We start from the raw sequence: 26,809 nt of genomic DNA on the forward strand, positions 1-26,809 counted from the left end.
GTACCATGTGTTCCAGTGTTGTTTTCTCTCTGATCTATTTTTATCCTATTGTATTTTATGAATTTTTGTAAGCTGCCTCTAATCCTTTTTGGAAGAAAGCAGGGCAGAAAAAGAAAACAAGATTCATCAGAACTCTGTGGCCTTGACAAATATTTTTTAACATGCCAAGTGTCATTTAGGGTTGGATTCTGGCCAGGGAAGGCAGCTATCCCTGGCTCCTCCTATCTCTCCTGGGAGTCTCTGTGGAGAACAGCAGCTCAGTAGGTTACAGCAACAGGTTTTAGAGGCAGAGCCAGCATCCATCTGCCTGCAAGCACCACTCCCTCCCCTCCCACCAAAATATTCTTCCCAGTCTCCCATCTGTCTGTTGGCAGGAAGCCACGGGGCCTAGAAGAGATCGGAAAGGGGAAGAATAAAGATAAGCTCTCCCATTTTCATTCCTAACTTTTATTTCTGGCATCTTAAATCAGGGCCCTCAGGGCTCAGGGCAAGATTGTGCACATGTTAAGTGTTGCAGGTGAAGGGCGGCCAGGAAGGGCACCTGCCCCAGTGTGGAGGGAGTGGGGGCCTCGGGGAGTCTGTCATAGGAGGATCAAGGGGAGTCAGGCAGGGGTGGGGAGTGCCACACACACCTGGAAAGGCCCACCCCTCCATCTCACCCTGCCTTCAGGGATCTTCCAGCCACCCCTGCAGCTATACCACGCCCAGCTCTGCACGCAGTCTGCTGCTTACGCCACCCCTCAACCTGTCCCTCACCTCCCAGGCCACAGCACCCAGGCCAGCCCGGAGAATTCCACCTGCTTTGCTCCACTCGCGGGACTCTGGCCAATCTCTTGTCCTCCCAGCATGCCTTCCTATCTCTAAAATGAGCAGGGGCCAGGCGCGGTGGCTCATGCCTGTAATCTCAGCACTTCGGGAGGCCGAGGCGGGCGGATCACTTGAGGTCAGGAGTTGGAGACAAGTCTGGCTAACATGGTGAAAACCCGTATCTACTAAAAATACAAAAATTAGCCGGGTGCGGTGGCAGGCACCTGTAGTCCCACCTACTCGGGAGGCTGAGGCAGGAGAATCGCTTGAACCTGAAAGGGAGAGGTTGCAGTGGGCCCAGATCATGCCACTGCATTCCAGCCTGGGTGACAGAGCAAGACTCCGTCTGAAAAAAATAAAATAAATAAATAAAGTAAAATAAAATGAGCAGGGAGAGGAAACCAGATCCTAAACTTTGAGGATCCTGAGACTCCTTTGGTCTACTTTCTTCTGGGAATGTGGTGCCACCTTGGTGGAGACAGAAGGGTGTGGCTGGGCATGTGTAACTCTGGGGTCAAAGGTGGACATCATGCAGGAGTAGCCTGGATGCCGGCAGGAGCACAGGCCTGAGGCTGCAGGCTTGAGAGGCAAGGGATCCAACCCAGAGCCCTGGTCCTGCCCAGCAGAGCCAGAGGCTGGGCAGAGCAACCCTGGGAAGGGAAGGGCCTTGGCTGCCTGGTGGGCGGGGCTGACCTCTGGGAACCAGCAGCTGCTGCTGAAGGGGCCTGGAGCAGCCAGTGCCTCCCCTGACACTTCCCTTGGGCACACAGCCCCGTGGGAGATGGGCACGGCCCACTCTGCGAGGCTGATAGCTGGGCCTCTGTGCTGCTTGGCCCAGCCAGGCCACCATCCCCACCTTGTCATTCCCCGACCAGCTCCTCCATTTCCTAGACCTGTGGGGTAAGCCGGTTCTTTCACCTTTAGCTGCTTCCCCTGTAAAATGGGGGTGATATGAATTGCATGGACCTCACGGAGTTGTTATGAGAATGAACTGAGGCCAATGCAAAGAACAATGCCTACCATATGGCGGTCATAGCTGCTAAGACGTATGGCCCTTATCACAGCGGTGCAGAGTGGCATGTGTCCAATAAACAGGCGCACAGCCCTATCCACGTGGGGGACGTGGAGGGAGATGCTCTGGACCCGCTGGGGCAGGTGGTGGGGCTGGTGCCAGGACACCATCGGGCCAGAAGGCTTTGGGTCCCATCCCATTTTGGAAAATGGTGGCTGAGATCTGCATTTAAATGACCAAATTACTACCCAGAAGTAGTTCCTCTTTCCTTCTTTAGAAAGAAGGGCTCGGCCGGGCGCGGTGGCTCAAGCCTGTAATCCCAGCACTTTGGGAGGCCGAGACGGGTGGATCACGAGGTCAGGAGATTGAGACCATCCTGGCTAACACGGTGAAACCCCATCTCTACTAAAAATACAAAAAACTAGCCGGGCGAGGTGGCGGGCGCCTGTAGTCCCAGCTACTCAGGAGGCTGAGGCAGGAGAATGGCGTAAACCCGGGAGGTGGAGCTTGCAGTGAGCCGAGATCGGGTCACTGCACTCCAGCCTGGGCGACAGAGCAAGACTCCGTACTCCGTCTCAAAAAAAAAAAAAAAAAAAAAAAAGAAAGAAGGGCTCACAGAACATCTTTAAGGCAAGAAGTGCACTGCAGGGCCCTGGGTTTCTCAGGTGAACCTCAGAGACCAACGGGGAAAGAGTAAGGATCCCCCAGATCCAACCCCACCCAGGGAAGCTCGGGCTCAGCCCCCACAGAGGTTCAAAGTATGACCTCATTTGAGGCCAGGTGTGGTGGCTCATGTCAGTAATCCCAGAGCTTTGGGAGGAGGCCAAGGTGGGAGGATTGCTTGAAGCTAGGATTTTGAGACCAGTCTGGGCAACATAAGACTTCATCTCATAAATAAATATATAAATGAATAATCAATCAATTATAAAAGGCCGGGCGTGGTGGCTCACGCCTGTAATCCCAGCACTTTGGGAGGCCAAGGCGGGTAGACTACCTGGTCAAGAGTTCAAGATCAGCCTGGCCAACATGATGAAACCCCGTATCTACTAAAATTACAAAAAAAAAAAAAAATTAGCTGGGTGTGGTGGTATGCACCTGTAATCCCAGCTACCCAGGAGGCTGAGGCAGGAGAATCGCTTGAACCCGGGAAGTGGAGGCTGCAGTGAGCCAAGATCACACCACTGCACTCCAGCCTGGGTGACAGAGCAAGATTCCATTCTCAAAAAAAAAAAAAAAAAAAAAAAAAAAAAAATCAATTAAAATAGCATGACCTCATTGCAAACAAAGCTTCTGGTAAAAAGCTGAAAACAACTGAGCTACTGCCTAATTTTAAAGATGGAGAAACTGAAGCCAATTGGAGCGAGAAAATAACTGGCCCAAGGCTGCCCAGCAAATCTTTTATAAGAAATTTATTTATTGGCTGGGCGCAGTGGCTCACGGCTGTAATCCCAGCACTTTTGGAGGCTGAGGCGGGTGGATCATGAGGTCAGGCGTTCAAGACCAGCCTGGCCAAGATAGTGAAACCCCGTCTCTACTAAAAATACAAAAAATTAGCTGGGCCTGGTGGTGGGTACCTATAATCCCAGCTACTTGGGAGGCTGAGGCAGGAGAATTGCTTGAACCTGGGAGACGGAGGTTGCAGTGAGCTGAGCTCACGCCACTGCACTCCAGCCTGGGCGACAGAGTGAGACTCCGTCTCGAAAAAAAAAAAAAATTATTTTTTGGTAGAGATGCTGTCTCGCTGTTGCCCAAGTTGATCTCAAATTCTTGGCCTAAACGGATCCTCCTGCCTCAGCCTCCCAAAGTGCTAGGATTACAGGTGTGAGCCACCACGCCTGGCTCCTAGCAAATCTTGACTGAGCTCTGTGGCTTGGCTGGTTCTGCATGCTCATCTCCTCCTTGTCTCCTGGGTCCACTGAAACCCCAGCCAGAAGGTATGTTCCTTAAAGCTGTGAATCAAGCCAGGTCCCTGGGTCTTCTTGAATGCTCAGAGCTTTTCCAACAACAGTCAAGAAACAGATTCTGGGGCTTGGGGTGGCTGGCTTCTCCAGGCCCTTTAAGAGTCCCTGGTTAGTCGGTGTAGGTACAGTAATTTCTCTCTTGGGAGGTTGCACGGTGTCTGGGAGGCACAGCCCCTCCTCATCTGCCTGGGCCTCTCGCCTGAACAGTACCTTCTCTCCCCAGTCATCCCTGAGCTAGACTGTAGCCCCTAGGGACCTGTCTCCCAATGGGCCTCAGCTCTCCTCCGTCTCTCTTCTTCCCTTGGGGCAGCCAGAAGTCCCTGCTCATAACTCCCACACGAACGAGCCTGTCTAGGGACAGAGGGAGGGACCTGACTTTTAATTATGCCTCTAATTGCTTCCCAGGGAGCTGATGAGTGGGGAACTCACATTTCTCTGTGGATGCTCAGGGGAGAGGACAGGGTTTCCACCAGGAACTTAGCCACATTGAGATCCCCAAGATTTCCCCAGATTTCCTGAGAGCAAGCGGGGGCTTCGGCAAGCAGTGACTCAGCCCTGCGCAGACCGGGGCTCCCTTCTGAAGCTGCCCAGAAAGAAGGAAACATGGTTCAAGGGAAGGAGGTGGTTGGGCAGGGGCAGGGCAGTGGGTTAAGGGGCCACTGGACCCTCACCCCCTGACTTCGTATCCCAAGGCTTTGATGTGCCCAGGAGTGGTGGGGGTGAGAAGGGCAGGAGTTCTGAATGAATTCTGGGTGTTAGAGAAAGCGGCCACGAGGCTTATCTGGTCACCTTTCTCCATCTGGAAAATGAGGATGTGGTGCTTCTATTTCCCTGAGAAGTGAGGTTGAACTGAGGACCTGCCACCTGTAAGCTGATTTGCTAGGCTTAATGGTAAAAGGGGAAAGAGGAGGTGGCAGCCCCGCTCCCAGGCAGGCCAGCCACTTTCTGGTGGTGACAGTCCCGTGCACCAGGACACCCGGGGGCTGGGGAGAACACAGTTGCTCTCATCCTAATCACAATGGTATAAAAAGCCCATGTCGATCACCACGGTGGCTCACGCCTGTAATTCCAGCATTTTGGGAAGCCAAGGCGGGCGGATCACTTGAGGTCAGGAGTTTGAGGCCAACCTGGCAAACACGGTGAAACCCTGTCTCTACTAAAAATACAAAAATTAGCTGGGCATAGTGGCACACAACTGTAATCCTAGCTACTCGGGAGCCTGAGGCAGGAGAATCGTTTGCACCTAGGAGACGGAGGTTGCAGTGAGCTGAGATCGCGCCCCTGCACTCCAGCCTGGGCGACCAGAGCGAGACTCCATCACAAAAACACCAAAAAACCAATAACCAAAAAAAAAAAAACAAAAAAACCACCACCCCCCATCCCCCCACAAAAAAAAGCCCGTCACTGTTTCTGTGCCCCAGCCCTCTAAGAGTGGCAGGATACCCATTTTACACAGCAGGAGACAGAGGCACAGGACAGCTAAGTGACCAAGTGCCAAGGGCCTCCAAGAGATGGCAGCTGGGGACACCTGAGTCCCCAAACTCTGAAGGGGCCTGCCCAGGCAGACAGCATCACAGGAAGGGCGGGTCCTCACAGACTGAGAGACAGAAGCCACCTCAGGCCCCCATGGACAGCCCCAGGACCTGGGTCCAGACCCCACCCCCTTCCTGAAAGAGCCTTCCCAAAAAGCAGAGACAGACACCAGGCACCAGGCATGCTTTGGGGCTTTTTTTTTTTTTTTTTTTTTTTTAATGTTTCCTCATTGTTTTGACAATATCATGAAAAAATTCAGTTAAGAATCTGGAACTGGCCTGGATAGGATTCGAGGGCAGCTGGCGGGGGCTGGCACAGCCCCCGCGGTTCCTCCCCTACCGTGGCACCTAAGCTATTAGAAACAGGAGCACCAACAGGGCACCGAACCAGGAACTAAGTTAGTGTCTTGAGTCAGGCAAGAGAGGAGAGGCCAGGCCAGAGTCGCCGTGGGGACGCCCCTGGTTGTGGTTGGTTCTGTCTCTCCCCGTCCCCACACCGGCTACATGGAGACAGGGAGGTGGGTCAGGCTGTTCCCAGGACAGAAAAATAACTGACGGTCAACCTCGGGGCTCACACCCGAGCTTCTGCTCAATTCCCTCGGGGAGAGTTACAGGACTCAGAGAGAAACTTGAATTTCAGAAAAACAAATCATTTTTTGCATAAGTGTTCCAAATATTGCGTGGAACATATTAATGCTAGAACATTATCTTTTGTTTACCTGAAATTTGCATTTAACTCAGCACTCTGTTTTAGTTTTGCTAAATCTGGCAACCCTGGCCTCAAAAGTCGTTGAGGGGAGGCCTGAGAAAGGAAGAGGAAGTAGTCAGTACTGAGGGTGTTGAGGGGAGGGAGAGAATAACTCAGTCAAAAAAAAAGCTTCCCCCCATAGGAATGATATATTATTTTAAAAATAATAGTTCTCCAAAAATGTTCTACACTGGCCTTCCTCAGATGTTGATAGCTATGGGGGGTGGGTAGGGAAAACACACACCAGACACCCACCCCGTGTCGTTCTAAATAACGTTGGGAAGCACTAAAGTTGAGCTGGTGTCTTTGCCACGGCTGTCCCCAGACTCCAGTCTGCTAATTGCCACTGTGAATTTCGAAGAGGTTTAGTATAAAGGTTTTCTAAAAGGATTGATTCTCCTTCTGAGGCAGACCTATTAACACCATCCTGATATTGCTCTATAAGGATTTATACATAATAATAAAGAACACACAAGCCCCTAGGGACTGAGTGAGTGCCCTAGCCCTGTTCCTAGTGTCATCCTGGAAGGGTCCCTTCTTGCAATTCACGAAGTGTGGGGGCTTTCCTTCCATTTCCCATCCTGCTCTTCTTCCCCTGGAAAGGGCTGCGTTTAGTGCACGTGCTCATGGCTGGTCCCCTGGTCCAGCTCAGCTCCAAGGCGCTCCAGATTTCCAGGGCAGGAGCTGGGGTGGAGCAGGGAGGGGCTGAGAGGCAAGACCATCTCCGTCCTGCCGCAGCTGCTTCCCCAGCAGCCACCGCTGGGCACAGCAGAAACACCAGCAGAGAAAAGGGGAGTCGAGTGTCCTTAGCCCTGGAGCTGAGGCTGCCTCCGGGCTGACCCGCTGGCTGCACGTGGCAGGAACTCGGGTTGGCATCTGGCATCCATTTGAGGCCACGGTGGAGGAAAGGGAGGCCAAGAGAGGAAAACCGATTCCTGCTGTGAGAACACAGCCCTTGTCCCACGCAGCCTGAGTGCAGGGAGCATGATGAAGTCAGGCAGCCAGTCAGCACCCATGCCAGCCCCCCACGTCCTCCAAATGCCCGAGGGCCAGGCCAGTGTCCCTCATCTACAAGGTCCAGGGTCCGTGGTTTGAAGCAAGGGTCCTGGCTGCCCCTGCGCCACAAGGTCAAAGGTCATAGTGGGGTAGGGGCAGGGAGAAGATGCAGACAAGAGCTCCAGGCGGCCACCCACTGTCTGCCTCACACGCGGATCTCATCCTCCTCCTCCTCGTCCATGAAGGAGAACTCCTTGTCCGGCTGTCTCGAGACAGCAGCCCGGGCCCTGTCCGGTCCCCGGAAGGCAGGGCTGCGCTCCTCCAGGACGCCCGAGGTGCAGCTGGAGAGGGAGCTGCTGTCTCGTGTGGTGTGGCTGCCCATGCTGCGGGCCGAGCCGGGGCTGGGGGCCGCTGCTGCCCACCCCTCGTCCTCCAGAGCATGGGAGGGGAGGGAGGGCAAGTCTGGGCCGGCCTTGCCTTCCTGCCTCGCCAGGGGAGGGGCCGCCACAGCGTATGGGGGAGCCTGGGTGATGGTGCCAGTGGCGCCCTCATCGCCATGGTAACCACCCTCCTCCTCCTCGGGGTCCCACTCCTCCTTGTCCATGATGCTGAGGACGTCACCCAGCATGGAGGGCCCCAGGTCGATGTGGAAGGACATGATGGACTCCGCATGCTTCAGCCCATAGGTGGCCTTGGGCATGACAGGCAGATCTGCCAGATCCCCAAAGGCCTGCTCGTCGAGGAGGGGGTCAGGGGAATGGGGACCCGCGGCCCCATTCCGACGGGGCACGGCCTCCTCCATGCCTGCCTCCTCGTCGCCACCCTCCCCGCCATTGGCCTTCTTCACGGGGCTGGATGACAGACTCTTGGGCAGCTTACTGGTACCCTTCTCCGCGGCCTCCTTCTCATTGAGCTGGGGCAGGGACATGGCATTCTTGACAAAGAGGGCCGAGTCCCGCAGGGATCCCAGCATGTCGCGCTGCTCCCGCTCCCCCCTGGTCACTGACTGTGACCGCTTGCTGCCCCGGAACTTCCTGGACAGGAGACTGCGTTTGGAAGATGAAGAGGAGGCCTGTTCGTCCAAGGACTCGCCGTCAGGCTCGCCAGCCTTGCTGTTGAGGAAGGAGGTGTCCCCAAAGGCATCTCCGGCCCGGCCAACGTGCATGGTGTGGCGGAAGTCGCCCAGTGGGGCGCTGATCATTTCGGCCGTGAGGTCCACTCGGGAACGGCGCTTGGAGTGCACCGAGCTGGACACCAGTTGCTTGAGGATCGGCATCTTGCTGGACGGGTGGGGAGGTGGGCCCTCCCGAGGTAGCCGGCAGGTCTGGGGTCAGATCTGAAGTCCAAGTCTAGTGGGCAGAGGGGGACGCAATGAAGAGATCATAAGGCTGCAAGCAGAGAACGGGAGGCAAAGGATTAATGTGGGGCTGGTTACACAGCACAAACGCCTATTTGCCAGGGGACTGTCATTTAAACCCCAGTGCTCCTACCAAAGTGAAATGCTGTGAAATAAGCCAGCAATCAAATGGTATAGCCCTGCCTGTTTCTTCATCCGCAGGCATTCAGAGAACAGGAGTGATTTTGCAAATCTGGTGAGAGTTCCAGTAGCTTCAGACACACTTTCCCTGAAACTTGAGAGAGAGAGAACCTTTCTTGTAAAAGACAATGCCTCCCCTGCCCTGCAAGCCAGGACGCTGCCAGAGCAAACACGACCACGTTTAAGGACACGAAGGTAAATCCAGCAATTCTGGGCAGCAAGCCAGGGAAGAGATGGAGTCTATGAAGTGGCTCCTATGAACAGTCAGCCTGGAGATGTGCTGTAAGTGCCTCCTGCTGTCTAACCTCGACCCCTGTGGAGTTAGTGGACACCCCACCGAGTCCTGGTCCTCAGAGAGAGAAGAGAACAGACAGGATGGGCCCAGGGAGACAGGCTGACCACAGAAAGACCTCCACATGCGTGGGCGGCACAATCCTCTTTCTGAATCAGAATTGGGGTGGGGCTGCTGGGACCCACAGAACCAGCTCCCCAGCCTTTCAGCCTTCTCTTGGGATCCCATAGATGAGGATCCTGCCTGTGACATCTCCACTGTGGGGCCCCAGGCTCTTTGCTGAGGGTCCACCTTCTGGTGTCTCGGGGAGATCAAGATTGGGGAACTTCCAGTTTCTTTCATCATTAGGGGAGTGGGAGGCAGGGACTAGACCCTAAATGACTTGGTGAACCCAGGATCTGCAGACTGATTCCTAGGTGATGCACCAGAAATCCAAAAAAACAGCAGAGGTAGAGCCCAGGAGCCCGGAGGCACCACTCTCACAGCTCCTGGCAAGGGCCAAGTTGAAGTTCAGCACTGGGGCCAAACCAGCCCCTCTCCCCCCTAGAGGGACTTGCCCCAAATACTAAGCCCAGCAGAGCTAGGCAGGATGGGGAGAGATGAGTGCTGGGATTTAACAAAGTATGGTGGGTGAGAGGTGTTGCTTGGACACCAGGTACCTGCCTCTCTCCCAGTCCAGCCAGCAGCACAGTTCTGAGAGGCACCCCCAGTCCAGAGCCACTCTTTCCACTGCAAAACTCAGACGGCGGGTGCTTCCTCCGCATGCCTGCCACTGCACCACACGAGCCCACCACACCAGCCCACCACACCCCACCTGGCCCCTGACATCAGCCTAACAGGTCTCCCTGTTTGTCTCCCTCCTGTCCATCCTTCACCTCTCGGCTCAAACAAAACCCATCCACATGAGGCCCTACCCAGTGCACACCCCTTGATCCAATGACCAGTCTCCACCTCGCTCCTCAGTGTCCCCTACTTTTGTACCCTGCTCTATCCCCTGAGCTGGAGTGGATACAAACAGTTCCCTGATGCAACCCCTGCCACACCCAGCATCCTTCAGGGCTCAGCTGGGACACATCACTGCTCCCAGGAAACCTTTAGCCACCACCTGCCCCCTACGGCACTTTGGGAGCCGTCCCCTCTCCCAGCAGACACCGGCTACATCCTTCTACCCCTGCTGGCTGGACTCTCATCTTCCCACTGCAGTACGAGCTTCCAGGGTGGTGTTTTTTTTTTCTTTTCTTTTTTTTGAGACGGAGTCTCGCCCTGTCCCCCAGGCTCGAGTGTAATGGCGCCATCTCGGCTCACTGCAACTTCTGCCTCCCGGGTTCTAGCGATTCTCTTGCCTCAGCCTCCCGAGTAGCTGGGATTTACAGGTGCCCACCACCACCACGTCCAGCTAATTTTTTTTGTAATTTTAGTAGATATGGAGTTTCACCATGCTGGTCAGGCTGGTCTCAAGCTCCTGACCTCAGGTGATCCACCTGCCTTGGCCTCCCAAAGTGCTGGGATCAGCGTGAGCCACTGCGCCCGGTCCATCCAGAGGGTTTTAACGGATCTGTTTGCCACCAAGTCCGGTCTAGCAGGGTGTGCCACACGGTTGGCCTCCAAGCACCCACTGGAAGTCCAGCACCTCCCTCCTGTCCTCCCCTTCTGCCCACAGCCTGGCTCCAGGGCTCCCAGCCTGACCTCTCTGCGTCCTCATCCGCTTCCCTGTTCTCTCAAGCCTCTGCTGCCCAGCCTCATGGCTTCCCCCACCAGCAATGTCCCCCCTCCCAATGCCCAGGCCATACTGCTTATCATTCCAGCAAACACAAAGTTCTCTCAGGCAGGGAGGGAGAGCTAGGCACCTGGCAGACTTGCCACACAGTGACGTGGGCGAGGACGTCAGGAATGCCTTGAAATGATGCTCTACTCTTGGTCATAGGCCAGCTCTCTCTCCTCCCCACCCTTAGGAAAGTGACCTTCCCCTAACTCTAACCTGGATTGTCTCTGGGCCCCACCCTCCTGCTCTACCTCAGCCTCGAAACAATTAGACATTGAACCGCTAGACCAAGGGTCAGCAAACACTTTTTGCAAAGGGCCAGAGAGTAAATATTCTCGGCCTTGTGGCTGATAGGGTTTTGGTCACAGCTACTCAACTCTGTCTTCTTAGTATAAAAGTAGCCGTTGGCCAGGCACGGTGGGCCACAACTATAATCCCAGCACTTTGGGAGGCTATGGCAGGAGGATCAGTTGAGCCCAGGAGTTCCAGACCAGCCTGGGCAACACAGTGAGACCCCATCTCTACACAAAATTAAAAAAAGAAAGGAGCCGTAGCAACATGTAAACAAGTAGGCATGGCTGCATTCCAAAAACATTTTATTTACAGAGAACTTCTGGGTTGGTGAGCAGATCAAGGTGCCGGGAAGGTGACGTGTGCCCTGCCCGCCCCACCCCACCACCTGACCCCATGCATCCTCATGCAGCTCTTCCGTTTGGCTGTTCCTGAGTTGTATCCTTTGTAATAAACCAGTAAAAGAAAAAACCACCAAAAAGCCTCATCTTTATTTGCAAAAGCAAATGCAGGCTGGGTTTGGGCCGTGGACTGTAGTTTGCTGACCCCTGAATGTCATATATGACCCTCCTGGCCAGCCATGGGCTCCTAGGCAAAACTCTGAAGGAAACAGGAAGGAAATGAGGGAGGGAGGGAGGGAGAAGAAAAGAGAAGAAAGGAAAAGAAAAGAAAAAGAAAGAGAAGGTAGAGTCTGCCTCAGTCACGTTGGGCATCGAAGGAAAAAAGGCCAGGCTTCAAACGAACTCTCGTTCCTGGCAAATCCTTTAGGCTTCTACTGCCACCAGCACAGGCACCAGTCAGGAACGGAGAAGATCCTATCTTCCACCTGCCTGCCCCCCAGCTCCTGGCTCTATGCACAGCATCCAGGAATCTCAAATAACTGGAGGGGATATTCAGTGCAGCGCTTTCACTTTATGGATGAGGAAACGGGTTTATTGAAGGAAAGTGATTTATCCAAGTTTTTAGCCCAAAGGAAGAGAGCTGGGCTAGAAACTGGGTCTTTGAGTCCAGAGCTCTCTCCACCCCCACTCCAGGCCCTCCTCCAGCTCTGGCGGCAGCATTGCTGGTCAGTGACCACCGGCCACTGAGTGCTCCTCCCCACTGCTGGCTGGCAGGGTGCAGAGAAGGGGGTCCCAACTGCTACTTCAGGAAGGTTCTTGTGTAACCCTAGAGCAGATTCCACACTGTGGATATTCAAGCCAGCTAATTTCTCACTGGGAGGTGGGACTGCCCCGTGCACTGTAGATTATTCAGCAGCGTCCCTGGTCTCTGCCCACTAGATGCCAGTAGCATTCATTCCACAGTCACAACAAGCAAAACTGTCTCAAGATGCCCTGGGAGGCAAAACTGCCCCAGTTGAGAAACAGCAGCCTTGAGTGAGAACACACAGGTGAAGACAGAGCAGGTATGCTCACCAGGTAAACAACAAAGACAGAGAAGCAGGGAGGGGCGCGGATGGTCAGAACTGGGTGGGAACACGGTGGCATGAGCCTCCAGAGCTACGTAAGGGTTTCAACACCACAGCGGGAATCCCCAGACCCTGTGAGTGATGTCAGGTCCTGTGGTTTCCCGACCTTATATGCTCATTAGAGAGGAAAGAAAGGAAAACCACAGACCCGTCTCCCCAGGACTCGCCAGAGAAGCTGCAGGTCACTGTGGCTGCCCAAAAGGGACCAAATATCCTGGCCATGATGGCCACAGGGGAGGGCAGCTCCCCGCATCCCATTAGCCACACCCCAGAGCACATCCTTGCAGGTAGAACTATAGAGGTAGGTCAGAGGGGACAGCAGGGAAACTCAGCTGAAATCACGGCCATCCTGGGCTAGCCCTGGGGTCCCCAGGATCTTGTTCAACCCCACACCCCAGAAAGACAGGGACAGGTCTACCCAGTGCTGTCTGCTGCCATGGTCTCGCTTCCTGCGGGGGTGGGAACGAGACTTGGTGGCTTGTAGAAAGCCATCTTCAATACCCAGCAAGGAAGGGTCCTGAGAGAGTTAGGGCCTGAGAGTAGAGGGAGTCACGCATCCATCCCACTGCCCCAGCGAGGAGGGGGCTGCAGTGCCTGGCAGTCCACGCTGGGGATGAGGCCTAGGTGTCTGGAGCTCAGACTAGACAGGCCACGTAGCAGGACTAAGGGTCAGCAAGAGCTTGGTTTCACCAGCCTTGAGTGATCTTGAATCACTCTGAGCTTCTAACAGAGAACAATTTGGAGGTGAGCAGCTGGATCATGGAGTTTAAGAGAAAGCAGGTGGTGGGAGTCCTGCCAGAGGCCTGGGCCGGTCCTGGGGGCAGCTATGGTTTGGGAGGCCGCAGGGCATTGTGGCTTTGGGAAGGGTCTTCAGAAGCACCGTGACTCAGCTCTAGGGAAGTAGCTAAAATAGGCTGCCCAATGTGGGGCAGGCACTCCCCATAGCCTGCCTTGGGCGGGCCACCCCCACCCCCACCCCCACCCCACCCCACCCCACCCCACCCCGGAAAACACATCCCACTTTCTTGGCAGGGCAAGGGAAAATGGATCACAACTCACAGCCCTTCCTAGCTCTCCTGAGCCTCTGGAGGAACAGACTCCTCTACCCTCAGCCCACTGACCATGGAACCTTCCTTTAAGGTGGGACTGACGAGCCCTCCCCAGAAGGTCAGGCCCCTGCTTGGGTCTACACCAACGACACCTTTAGTTCAGCCCTGTTCCTGAGACTACAGAAGACCACCCTTGCCTGGGCCCCTCGCCTATCCTCCCTGGCCCTCCCAGCTTGGACAGACCAGCAGACCCAGGGCAGAAGGACAGACGGGACCAACACTTCTCACTCCAAGTGACCGGGCAGTGGCCTGTCCCTGGCATCTTGGCTTGAGGCAGGCGCCAGACCTGAGCTCTCATGGGGCAGCTAGGCAGGCCTCGCTCTCTGAAGCTGCCCTGCGGTTGACCCCAGTATACAGGGTACACAACATGCCTGAACGCCCACCACCGCCGCCGCCTCCACCACTGCTGCTGGGCAGCATGCCCTCTGCAGGGCCTTCCCCTAGCTGTTCTAACCAACCACCCGATGCCAGGTCCAGGCAATGTGGCCGGATAGCAGAGGGCTTTTAGTGAACGATGACTTTAGTTGTGACCTGGATCGGCTACAAGAGGCTTTGTTCCGTTACTCATCATCCATTCACTCACTTCATGACTTCCTGCAGACCCACCGATATTCACACTCTTCTAGGCCCTGAAGATAGAGCAGTCCGTTTTCCCAGGGCGCATGTGTAGTGCGAGTATGGGGCGTGGGGTTGGGGAATGGAGGTGTAAATCTGTAAATAAAACGGTATCTCGTATTCCTTAGTATAACGAGGGAAAGGGGATGGTGTGAGTGGGTGTGGGAGTCAGGGGGTCTGGGAGAGGCCCCTCTGAGGAAGGAGCATCATGAGTTGAGAACCAAATGATGAGAAGGAACCAGCCAGGTCAGAAGCGACCCAGGCAGAGGGAACGACGCATGCAAACGCTGGAGTGTAGGAACAGGCTTGCAGCATTTACAGAACAGAATAAAAATCCATGCAGCCTGGGTCCAGGTTACATAGAGCCCTCCCTACCAGGCCACATAAAGAGTTTTCTTTTGTTTTCAGTTTTTATTACAGGCACCCGCCATCAGGTCCGGTTAATTTTTGAATTTTTTGGAGAGACCAGGTTTCACCATGTTGGACAGGCTGGTCTTGAACTCCTGACTTCAGGTGATCTGCCCGCCTCGGCCTCCGAAAGTGCTGGGATTACAGGTGTGAGCCACTGCTCCCGGCCAATTTTTTTGTATTTTTACTAGAGATGGGGTTTCACTATGTCGGCCAGGCTAGTCTTGAACTCCTGGCCTCAAGCAATCCACCCACCTTGGCCTCCCAAAGTTCTGGCATTACAGGCATAAGCCATTGCACTTAGCCCAGGTAAGGAGTTTGGAGGTCATTATAGGTGTACAAGGAAACCGGTGGCTGTTTGTAAGCAGGCGAGTGATTCAATCTGTGTATTTGGAAGCTCCCGGAGGTCCTGGCATTGGAGGAATGAAGGAGCGGAGCTGGAATTCATCCAGGAGGCTGTTGCAGAAATGCAGGTCAAAGAGGATGGAGACCAGGATGTGGGTTTGGCGAAGGGGGACACAGTGGGAGACATTTAGGCCATGTTTTGGAGGTAGAGACACACGGGATTACAGAGGGCCCAGACCAGGGAGGAGAGAAAAGACAGGATCAAATGGGACTCCAGGTCTTCCAGGGGCAGCCTCTGGTCCTGGCCATCCTTTCCCAGGTCTTGCCTGGCGGGCCATGGCCCCTTCTCACAGGAGGGGCTGACATCCTATCCCTAGGCGGAACTTCGCTTTGCCGAAACAAGGAGGCGTTCCGCAACACAAGGCTTGTCAGATGGAACAACACCCTGGAAGGGTTGTGTAAGAGGCTCACTGGGACACAGGCCATGACTCTAAGAGGTGAGGAACTCTGGCTTTTGTCATCAGAGAAAAATCCAGTACTTTCTGGAACACTCGCCAGCCTTATCCTGCAAAGACAGGAAAGTGCAGGGAAGGCGGAAGACTGTTTCATTCAAACCGTGGCAGGGCTGAGGGCAGCCAAGTGAATGGGCAAGAACGGCGACTTCTTAGATACACGTGGTTACATGTTCCAGGCAGCACTTCAACGCCGACTGTGTTGTGATTTCAGCTGACTTTAGTACTCTTGGGGATCTTTCAACTCCTTCATGTGCCATGCTCAAAAGCCCTTGCGTCTGGAAGTGTGCTACGTGCGCAAGGAGGTTAAGGCTCACTGCTGTAATATTCTGTGCCTGACTAGCCACAATCAAAAACCAAAAACAAGGCCAGGTACAGTGGCTCACACCTGTAATTCCAGCACTTTGGGAGGCTGAGGTGGGTGGATCACCTGTGGTCAGGAGTTCAAGACCAGCCTGGCCAACATGGTGAAACCCCATCTCTACTAAAAATACAAAAATTAGCCAGGCGTGGTGGTGGGCACCTGTAGTCCCAGCTACTCAGGAGGCTGAGGCAGAGAGAATAGCTTGAACCTGGGAGGTAGAGGTTGCAGTGAGCTGAGATTACGCCACTGCATTCCAGCCTGGGTGACAGAGCAAGACTCTGTCTCAAAAAAACAAACAAAGAAACAAACAAACCCAGGAAGGGAACATGAAATGTCGCCATTATGACTCCTGTACCATTTATGTATCTGTGTCAAATATCTCCTTAAAATACCTGGGTGTAGTGGGATCATACTTTCAAGATGGAAAGACCAAATTAAGGGACTTGCCCTAGGTCATGGATTGAAGCCAGGGTTTAATTCCCACCCCAGGGCTCCATCCACTTAAATAGCAATGTACTATCAAAAGTAGGGGGCATCACAGGAAAAACACTGAATACGTAATTTGTGTATACACATATATATCTACACACACATATATTTTTATAGGTTATATTCACATCTATTGTCATTCCATGTATTAATTACTAAGTTTTAGTTTAGACACACACACACACACACACACACACACGCATGCACAAGTTTTGGTGTGTTCTTTCTAAATCCCAGTGGATTTTTTTTTTTTTTCTTTTTTTTGAGACAGAGTTTCGCTCTTGTTGCCCATGCTGGAATGCAGTGGTGCAATCTCGGCTCACTGCACCTCCACCTCCCGGATTCAAGTAATTCTCCTGCCTCAGCCTCCCGAGTAGCTGGGATTACACATACCCGCTACCACACGCGGCTAATTTTTGTATTTTTTTAAGTAGAGATGGGGTTCCACCATGTTGGCCAGGTTGGTCTCGAACTCCTGACCTCAGGTGATCCATCTATCTGGGCCTCCCAAAGTGCTGGGATTACAGGCGTGAACCACCATGCCTGTCCCCAGTGGATTTTCTTAGGTACTCCTGGGGGTGCTAAAATGCAGCACTCACTGTGTCACATGACTCCCACTGAGATTCAGAGATGGCAGACATCTGGCAGAGGATCCAACCCAGTGGTCTTGATTAGGCTGTTGGGGCCAGGAGAGGTGACTTGCCAAAGGCCACAGAACTCACAAGGAGCCGGTTGGTGCTGGAGCCCAAGTCTCTTGACTCCCACCCCAAAGCTCTTCCCCAGATAACACCTAGATGGGCTCACTGCCAGGCACCAGGGCAACTTTCTGATGTTTGCTACCATCTTGCCCAAATTAAGAGCTGGGAAAGAGAAGAGGGAAGGACCTTCCTCCCACTGAGCAATTGGCACTAGGTGCCACCAGGCAGGGAGAATATTACAAAACTCGGATCCAAGAGCTGCTCAGAGTCAAAATCGTCCCAGGGTGGGGTGGTCTTGTGGTACCGGAAACTCTGGCAAAATTTCTTGAAATAATGGCTTTAAAATAAATGATGGTTCTGGCCGGATGTGGTGGCTCACGCCTGTAATGCCAGCACTTTGGGAGGCCGAGGTGGGTGGATCACCTGAGGTCAGGAGTTTGAGACCAGCCTGGCCAACATGGTGAAACCCCATCTCAACTAATAATACAAAAAAATTAGCCAGGCATGGTGGTGGGTGCCTGTAATCCCAGCTACTAGGGAGGCTGAGGCAGGAGAACTGCTTGAACCTGGGAGGTGGAGGTTGCAGTGCACCGAGATCGCGCCACTGCACTCCAGCCCGGGCAACAAGAGTGAAACTCCGTCTCCAAAAAAAAAAAAAAAAAAAAAAACCCAAAAAACAAAAAGAATGATGGTTTTAAAACGAATATGATTCAAAGTTTCCTCAAATAATGGCTTTAAAATGAATGTGATTTAAATGAATATGATTTACCTCCTAGAACTTAACCCTGTGGAACTATTTCAAAGGAGAAAAAAGTCACGCACATATTTGTTGAAGCCTTATTCATAATAGCGAAAGACTGGAGACAGGCCAGGCACAGTGGCTCACACCTGTAATCCCAGCACTTTAGGAGGCCAAGGCGGGTGGATCACGAGGTCAGGAGTTTGAGACCAGCCTGACCAACATGGTGAAACCCTGTCTCTACTAAAAAAAAAAAAAAAAATTGGCTGGGCATGGTGGTGCACACCTGTAATCCCAGCTACTCAGGAGGCTGAGGCAGGAGAATGGCTTGAACCCGGGAAGCAGAGGTTGCAGTGCACCGAGATCACACCATTGCACTCCAGCCTGGGAGACAGAGAGAGACTCCATCTCAAAAAAAAAAAAAAAGAAAGAAAGAAAAAAAAGAAAGAAAGACTGGAGACAGCCTAATGCCCAGTGATAGAGGAATGGCTAAGAAAGCTGGAAGCCATTAACTCAGAGCACCATTCAGCAGTCACGGAAATTGAGAACTATGAAGACCATAGACAACATGGACCAAATGTTTACCAAATGGCATTAAATGGAAGCGCAAACAAAAGGCAGAACAGAGGCCGAGGCGAAGGTCAGGAGTGCAGGACCACCCTGGCCAACACGTTGAAACCCCGTCTCTACTATTAAAACAATACACAAGGCCGGGCGCGGTGGCTCACGCCTGTAATCCCAGCACTTTGGAAGGTTAGGCAGGCGGATCACCTGAGATCAGGAGTTCGAGACCAGCCTGGCCAACACGGTGAAACCCCATCTCTACTAAAAATACAAAAATTAGTCGGGTGTGGTGGCAGGCGCCTGTAATCCCAGTCACTCAGGAGGTGGAGGCAGGAGAATTGCTTGAACCTGGGAGGCGGAGGTTGCAGTGAGCCGAGGTGGCACCATTGCACTCCAGCCTGGGGGACAAGAGCGAGACTTCGTCTCAAAAACAAAGAAACAAAAAAACCCCACAAATTAGCCAAGTGTTGTGGCACGTGCCTGTAATACCAGCTACACGGGAGGCTGAGGTGGGAGAATCTCTTGAACCTGAGAGGCGGAGGTTGCAGTGAGCTGAGATCACGCCACGGCACTCCAGCCTGGGCAATAGAGTGAGACTCTTGTCTCAAAAAAATAAATAAAAATTAAAAATAAATAGAAAAAAAGGCAGAACATATACTTGTTTATGCATAGTGGTTACAACTCTACACAAATATGCATCTGTGAATAAAGACTAAAAGGGCACACAGGAGAAATTAAGAAGTTATGTTAGCCTTGAGAGGAAAACAGGCTTCTTTTTCTTTATTTTTATGTATATATGTGTGTATGTATGTATGTATGTATTTTCGAGACAGAGTTTTGCTCTATCGCCCAGGCTGGAGTGTAGTGGCACCATCTCGGCTCACTGCAACCTCCAACCCCTAGGTTCAAGCGATTCTCCTGCCTCAGTCTCCCAAGTAGGTGGGATTACAGGTGCACACGCCACAACAGCCGGTTAATTTTTGTATTTTCAGTAGAGACAGGGTTTCCTCATGTTGACCAGGCTGGTCTTGAACTCCTGATCTCAAGCAATCCACCCGCCTTGGCCTCCCCAAGTGCTGGGATTACAGGTGTAAGCCACCGCACCAGGCCTTTTTCTTTTTCTTTTTTTTTTTTTTTTTTTTTTTTGTTTTTGAGGCGGAGTCTTCACTCTGTCGCCCAGGCTGGAGTGCAGTGGCACCATCTCGGCTCACTGCAAGCTCCGCCTCCCGGGTTCGCGCCATTCTCCTGCCTCAGCCTCCCGAGTAGCTGGGACTACAGGCGCCCGCCACCGCGCCCGGCTAATTTTTTTTGTGTGTATTTTAGTAGAGACGGGGTTTCACCATGTTAGCCAGGATGGTCTCGATCTCCTGACCTCGTGATCCGCCCATCTCGGCCTCCCAAAGTGCAGGGATTACAGGCGTGAGCCACCGTGCCCGGCCTTTCCTTTTCTTTTCTTTTCTTTTTTATTTATTTATTTTTTTTTTTATTTATTTTTTTTTTTAGGCGGAGTCTCGCTCTGTCGCCCAGGCTGGAGTGCAGTGGCCAGATCTCAGCTCACTGCAAGCTCCGCCTCCTGGGTTTACGCTATTCTCCTGCCTCAGCCTCCCGAGTAGCTGGGACTACAGGCGCCCGCCACCTCGCCCGGCTAGTTTTTTGTATTTTTAGTAGAGACGGGGTTTCACCGTGTTAGCCAGGATGGTCTCGATCTCCTGACCTCGTGATCCACCCGTCTCGGCCTCCCAAAGTGCTGGGATTACAGGCTTGAGCCACCGCGCCCGGCTCTTTTCTTTTTTAAAAACCAACAACAAAAACCCACAGTATCAAAGGTTTAAAGAAAAGGCATTCATTTCAAAACCAGCTCAAGACTATCTGGTTCTCTGGATTTGGCAGCTGCATCACAGCATAAGATGCCAACTGGGGACTAAGTGAGAACCGGTCTCCATCCATACTCTGCCTGTCTTGTGTCAAAATCTCCCACTGATGTCTGTTCTCTCTCTTCCTCCCTGAAAATCTCCCCAAGCCAGACATGTTTATTAGGTCCTTGTTTTATTCTAAGTTGCCTGGGAGGAGGAAGCGGGCAAGCTTTAATAACCTGACATCAGGGGACACAAGGAGATCGGGACCCTCTCAAAAAACAGAACTCACTCTCCAACAGCTGCTTCCTGATGCTTAAGCCTCCCCAGCTGAGCAGGAGACGAGTGATAAGGATCACTCCCACCCCACCGGAGATCGGCCTGTTTCCAGTGACACTGAAGCTCCAAGCTGGAGGCCAGCCTCCCACATAACAGTGGGATCCTCTCAGAGATACCCTGTGCAGGATGAGGTTTTACTTCTGCTTCTACAGCCCTAGCTTGGCTAGACTGTCACTGCAAGGGAGCCGAGAAAATAAGAAGGGGTCACATGAGGGCAACCAGCACCCAGGGGCTCCAGCCACCACTGACCACCAAGCTGTGTGGAGAATTAGATCATCCCTGGGGGTAGATCTCACATGAGGGCAACCAGCACCCAGGGGCTCCAGCCACCACTGACTGCCAAGCTGTGTGCAGAATGAGATCATTCCTGGGGGTAGCTCTCTAATGGGGAAGGCACTAAAGTGAGTCTTAGCTCCAAGAGTCAGAGGAACAGGCTCCCTAATCCCCTCCTACCCTGTCCCTCCAGTACACCTCCTCACTCTCCAGTTCTCATTCACCAGGGTCTGCCGCGTGCCAAGCATTGTACTGAGGACAACATACATTTATGTCCTTGAAACTCAAAGGAAACTTGCAAGGAGGCTGCCCTGACTGCCCCTATTTTAAAGAAAGAGAAACGGAGAGTCAGACAGAGTGAATTATTTTACTCTCACATCTCACAGCTTTATTTATTTATTTATTTTTTTGTTGAGATACGGCATTGCTGTCACCCAGGCTGGAGTGTAGTGGTGCTATCATGGCTCACTGCAGCCTCAACTTCCTGGGCTCAAGTGATCCTCCCTGGCCTGTCTCCCAAGTAGCTGGGGCTACAGGTGGGCACCACCATGCCTGGCTTATTAAAAATAAAAAAGTAAATTTATATATATACACACACACACACACACATACATATATATATATTTTTTGTTTGTTTGTTTGTTTGTTTTTTTAGTAGAGATGGCGTCTCGCTATGTTGCCCAGGCTAGTCTTGAACTCCTAGCTTTGAGTGATCTTCCTGCTTCAGCCTCCCAAAGTGTGGGATTACAAGCATGAGCCATTGCGCCCCACACCCAGCCTCTCACATTTTTTTTTTTGAGACGGAGTCTCGCTCTAGCCCAGGCTGGAGTACAGTGGCCGGATCTCAGCTCACTGCAAGCTCCGCCTCCCGGGTTTACGCCATTCTCCTGCCTCAGCCTCCCGAGTAGCTGGGACTACAGGCGCCCGCCACCTCGCCCGGCTAGTTTTTTGTATTTTTTAGTAGAGACGGGGTTTCACCGTGTTAGCCAGGATGGTCTCGATCTCCTGACCTCGTGATCCACCCGTCTCCGCCTCCCAAAGTGCTGGGATTACAGGCTTGAGCCACCGCGCCCGGCATGCCTCTCACAACTTCTAAGTGGTGACTTGAGCCCATTTCTGGCAGACCTTGGAGCATGTGATTTTCCATATAAGGTGATGCAGCCCGGCCTATGCAGGTGTCTGCAGCTGAGGATGTGCACGTGGAGCAGGGTGGGATAGGAAGGGTCTGCAAGCCGGTTAATCTAAGACTCTTGGAGCTAAGACTCATGTTACTGCCTCCCTCATTAAAGCTCTCTCCCCAGGCATGGCTGCATTTGAAACCTCCTCAAAGGAGATTTTCTTTACCCAGAAGCCCATTCCCACTTCGGGCTCTCAGGAACCTCCCAGTGTTCTGGTGTTCTGGGAGGTGAGGGGTGGGGAGGATCACCCTGAAGCACAAGCCAGGCGCTGCTGGCACAGTCAGGAGTAGATCAGCATAAGGCCTCGCTTCTAGTGTGTTCCTGTCTGCTCTGTCCAAACTCCATCTTGTGTTCCTTGGTTATTCCAGCTCCCAGGAAGAAAAACCAGAACCGTGACCCAACACCACTTGCCGCACCCTCACTGCCCCACGTGCCAATCCATGCCAGGCTCGTTGATGCAAACATGCCACTACACAGCCACCTGGGGCAGATCCCACTTCCTGGAGATGAACATCCTCTACTTTGGTGGCCCCTTCCTGGAAGGAAGACAAAGGGGCAAGGTCCCAGATTTCATGACATGTCTTCCCCCACTACCCCCAGCCTCCAAGCTACAAGACGGTGCCTATTCCCCAGGTATCCCTACCGGGTGTGGGGGAGGGAGGGAGGAGTCTACTGGGAAGGGGGGTCAATCAGGGAGAGCAGGGATCATAGAGTGACCTGGACAAGGAATAAAGCAATAGGGCACACCAGAACCTCCCAGCTACTTCCACTTTCTGCCATCTCTCTATGGGTTAATAATAATTGACCCTCCACTGTCTACCTGCCACATGTGTGGCTTCTGAGCACTTGAAATGTGGCCAGTATGGAATAATAAACACTGGAGATTGGGAGATCAGGAGGGTGGGAACCCAGTGAGGGATGAGAAGTTGCTTAATGGGTACAATGTACACGATTGGGTGAAGGTTACACTACAAGTCCACACTTCACACTACACAATATATCCACGTAACAAAACGATACTTGCCCTCCTTATATTTGTAGAAATAAAAATAAATACATAAAAGTAAAAAATAGGCTGGGCACGGTGGCTCACGCCTGTAATCCCAGCACTTTGCGAGGCTGAGTCAGGCAGATCACCTGAGGTCAGCAGTTCGAAATCAGACTGGCCAATATGGTGAAACCCCATCTCTATTAAAATACAAAATTTGGGCCGGGCGCGGTGGCTCAAGCCTGTAATCCCAGCACTTTGGGAGGCCGAGGCGGGCGGATCACAAGGTCAGGAGATCGAGACCACAGTGAAACCCCGTCTCTACTAAAAATACAAAAAAAATTAGCCGGGCGCGGTGGCGGGCGCCTGTAGTCCCAGCTACTCAGGAGGCTGAGGCAGGAGAATGGCGGGAACCCGGGAGGCGGAGCTTGCAGTGAGCCGAGATCGCGCCACTGCACTCCAGCCTGGGCAACAGCGTGAGACTCCGTCTCAAAAAAAAAAAAATAAAATAAAATAAAATAAAATAAAATAAAATAAAATAAAATAAAATAAAATAAAATACAAAATTTGGCCAGGCATGGTGGTTCACACCTGTAATCCCAGCACTTTGGGAGGCCGAGGCAGGTGGATCACGAGGTCAGGAAATCGAGACCATCCTGGCTAACACCGTGAAACCCCGTCTCTACTAAAAATACAAAAAATTAGCCGGGCATGGTGGTGGGCGCCTGTAGTCCCAGCTACTCAGGAGCCTGAGGCGGGAGAATGGTGTGAACCTGGGAGGCGGAGCTTACAGTGAGCCAAGATCGCACCACTGCACTCCAGCCTGGGCGACAGAGCGAGACTCCGTTTCCAAAAAAAAAAAAAAAAAAAAAAATAGGCTGAGCGCAGTGGCTTACGCCTGTAATCCCAGCACTTTGGGAGGCTGAGTCAGGCAGATCACCTGAGGTCAGGAGTTCGAAACCAGATTGGCCAACATGGTGAAACCCCGTCTCTATTAAAATACAAAATTAGCCAGGCATGGTGGCATGCACCTGTAATCCCAGCTACTTGGGAGGCTGAGGCAGGAGAACTGCTTGAACCCGGGAGGCGGAGTTTGCAGTGAGCCGAGATCACGCCATTGCACTCCAGCCTGGGCAAAAAAGAGTGAAACTCCGTCTCAAAAGAATTAAAAAAAAAAAAAAAAAATCTGGCAAGTCCAAATGGATACGTGCTCAAGTGGAAAATGCACACTGGACTTCTAAGATTTAGTATAAAAAAAGAGGATGTATAAAATATCTCATTAACATTTTTATACCGATGATATATTTTGAATATAGTGAGTCAAAATGTACCATCTATTTCCTCTTACTTGTTAAAATGTAACTATTAGGCCGTGCACGGTGGCTCAAGCCTGTAATCCCAGCACTTTGGGAGGCCGAGACGGGTGGATCACGAGGTCAGGAGATCGAGACCATCCTGGCTAACACGGTGAAACCCCGTCTCTACTAAAAAATACAAAAAACTAGCCGGGCGAGGTGGCGGGCACCTGTAGTCCCAGCTACTCAGGAGGCTGAGGCAGGAGAATGGCGTGAACCCAGGAGGCGGAGCTTGCAGTGAGCCGAGATCTGGCCACTGCACTCCAGCCTGGGTGACAGAGCGAGACTCCGTCTCAAAAAAAAAAAAAAAAAAGGTAACTATTAAACTATAAATTATGTATGGCACTTGCCTAAGACTTCTGTTAGAGAGCAATAATTTAGACATTTTCCCCCTTATTACACAAGCAGCATGTTCCTTGTAGATGGATAAATAAAACCAACCATTGTTCACAGCTGGGTCAAAATATTTACATGTTAACAATTTATGCTACATTGTTTTAAATTAAATCTTAATATCTAATTTTTACATCCAATCAGGCACTGAATGGCTAGGTTGTTTCCATTTTCAGTTGAAACTCTGTAAGGTCTTTTCAGGCAATTATGTGCATATCCTTAACTATTTCTAAATGATACATTCTTGTGAGTCTGCCCCCAGGCTGGAGTGCAGTGGTGTTATCTCAGCTCACTGCAACCTTCCACTCCTGGGTTCAAGCAATTCTTGTACCTCAGCCTCCCAAGTAGCAGGGACTACAGGCACATGCCAACCATGCCCATTTTTTTTTTTTTTTTTTTTTTTGAGGCTGAGTCTGTGTTGCCCAGGCTGGAGTGCAGTGATATGGTCTCAGCTCACTGCAACCTCTGCCTCCCGGGTTCAAGTGATTCTTGTGCCTCAGCATCCAGGCGTGCACTGCCATGCCCAGCTAATTTTTGTATTTTTAGTAGAGACAGGGTTTCACCATGTTGGTCAGGCTGGTCTTGAACCCTTGACCTCAGGTGATCCACCTGCCTCAGCCTCCCAAAGTGCTGGGATTACAGGCGTGAGCCTACAGAGGTGAGCCACCATGCCCTGCCTGCCTGGCTAATTTTTGTATTTTTAGTAGAGATAGGGTTTCACTGTGTTGGCCAGGCTGGTCTGGAACTCCTGACCTCAGGTGATCCACCTGCCTCGGCCTCCCAAAGTGCTAGGGTTATAAGTGTGAGCCACTGCACTCGGCCGGGAAGCTACCTTCCCCCCCCCCCAATATATTTAATGGCCACCCCACCAAGCTTATACTACCTTACATGCTCTCATCAATTATATCAATTATATGATTATCTTTTCAGCTTTGGAAGTAGATAAGCTCATCATCTGCAACTAATAATAATTTTGCCTCTTCCATTCCTCATTATCTTGTTATATTTGTTACATTGCCAATATAAGGTTGAATAATACCACTGACATGAAACATCTCTGTTTCTGGCATTTACAGTGATACCCTAAACCTCTGGCATCTAATCCAGCAGCCACAAGCCACATAAGGCTACTGAGTACTTAACATGTGGCTACTGTGATTAAGGAGCTGAATTTTTAATTTAATTTTTTTGATACAGGGTCTCGCTCTGTTAACCAGGCTCGAGTCCAGTGGCGCAATCACAGCTCATTGTAACCTCAACCTCCTAGGCTCAAGCAATCCTTCTACCTCAGTCCTGAGTAGCTGGGACTACAGGTGTGCACTACTATGTTGCCCAGGCAAGTTTTAAAATTCCTGTCCTCAAGTGTAATCCCAAAGTTCTGGGATTACAGATGTGAGCCACCACACGTGGCCAGAATTTTAAATTTTAATTATTTTACATTTAAAAATTGATAATTGGCCAGGCACGGTGGCTCACGCCTGTAATCCCAGCACTTTGGGAGGCCGAGGCGGACGGATCACCTGAGGTCGGGAGTTCGAGACCAACTTGACCAACATGGAGAAACCCTGTCTCTACTAAAAATACAAAATTAGCTGGGTGTGGTGGCGCATGCTTGTAATCCTAGTTACTCGGGACGCTGAAGGCAGGAGAACGGCTTGAACCCAGGAAGCAGAGGTTGCGGTGAGCTGAGATCGTACCACTGCACTCCAGCCTGGGCAACAAGAGTGAAACTCTGTCTCAAAAACAAACAAACAAAAACTGATAATTGGCCGGGCACAGTGGCTCACACCTGTAATCCCAGCACTTTGGGAGGCCGAGACGGGCGGATCACGAGGTCAGGAGATCGAGACCATCCTGGCTAACACAGTGAAACCCCGTCTCTACTAAAAAATACAAAAAACTAGCCGGGCGAGGTGGCAGGCGCCTGTAGTCCCAGCTACTCGGGAGGCTGAGGCAGGAGAATGGCGTAGACCCGGGAGGCGGAGCTTGCAGTGAGCTGAGATCCGGCCACTGCACTCCAGCCTGGGCGACAGAGCGAGACTCCGTCTCCAAAAAAAAAAAAAAAAAAAGAAAGCATAAAGTTCCATGTGTGACTAATGTCACATTCTTATTGACAACACCGTCCTAGGGCTAGTCCCATTGATCATCCTGCTCACTGTGATTTAAATATCACACAAGTAT

At 52.0% G+C, this 26,809-nt stretch overlaps 2 protein-coding genes across 9 annotated transcripts in view; both read right to left on the reverse strand.

Moving 5' to 3' along the window:
- LOC105469097 (cleavage and polyadenylation specific factor 4 like) overlaps positions 1–5,420 on the reverse strand; it is a 36,508-nt gene extending 31,088 nt beyond the window's left edge. For all 4 annotated transcript variants that reach the window (XM_071083532.1, XM_071083530.1, XM_071083531.1 and 1 more), the window contains exon 1: positions 4,210–5,420. In XM_071083532.1, the coding sequence (XP_070939633.1) occupies positions 4,210–4,385 (176 nt within the window). In that variant the 5' untranslated portion in view covers positions 4,386–5,420. The remainder of the gene's footprint in view (positions 1–4,209) is intronic.
- Positions 5,421–5,520: 100 nt separating this feature from the next.
- LOC105469099 (CDC42 effector protein 4) overlaps positions 5,521–26,809 on the reverse strand; it is a 30,528-nt gene continuing 9,239 nt past the window's right edge. For 2 of the 5 annotated variants that reach the window (XM_011719693.3, XM_011719694.3), the window contains exon 2: positions 5,531–8,405. In XM_011719693.3, coding sequence (XP_011717995.2) covers positions 7,262–8,332 — 1,071 coding nt within the window. In that variant the 5' untranslated portion in view covers positions 8,333–8,405 and the 3' untranslated portion in view covers positions 5,531–7,261. Of the gene's footprint in view, positions 8,445–8,546; positions 8,740–26,809 lie in introns of those variants that run through there. The other 3 variants (XM_011719691.3, XM_011719689.2, XM_011719690.3) reach the window with 3 other exon arrangements.

The sequence above is a fragment of the Macaca nemestrina genome, chromosome 17 (genome assembly GCF_043159975.1).
Source record: "Macaca nemestrina isolate mMacNem1 chromosome 17, mMacNem.hap1, whole genome shotgun sequence".
Classification (NCBI taxonomy): Eukaryota; Metazoa; Chordata; class Mammalia; order Primates; family Cercopithecidae; genus Macaca; species Macaca nemestrina.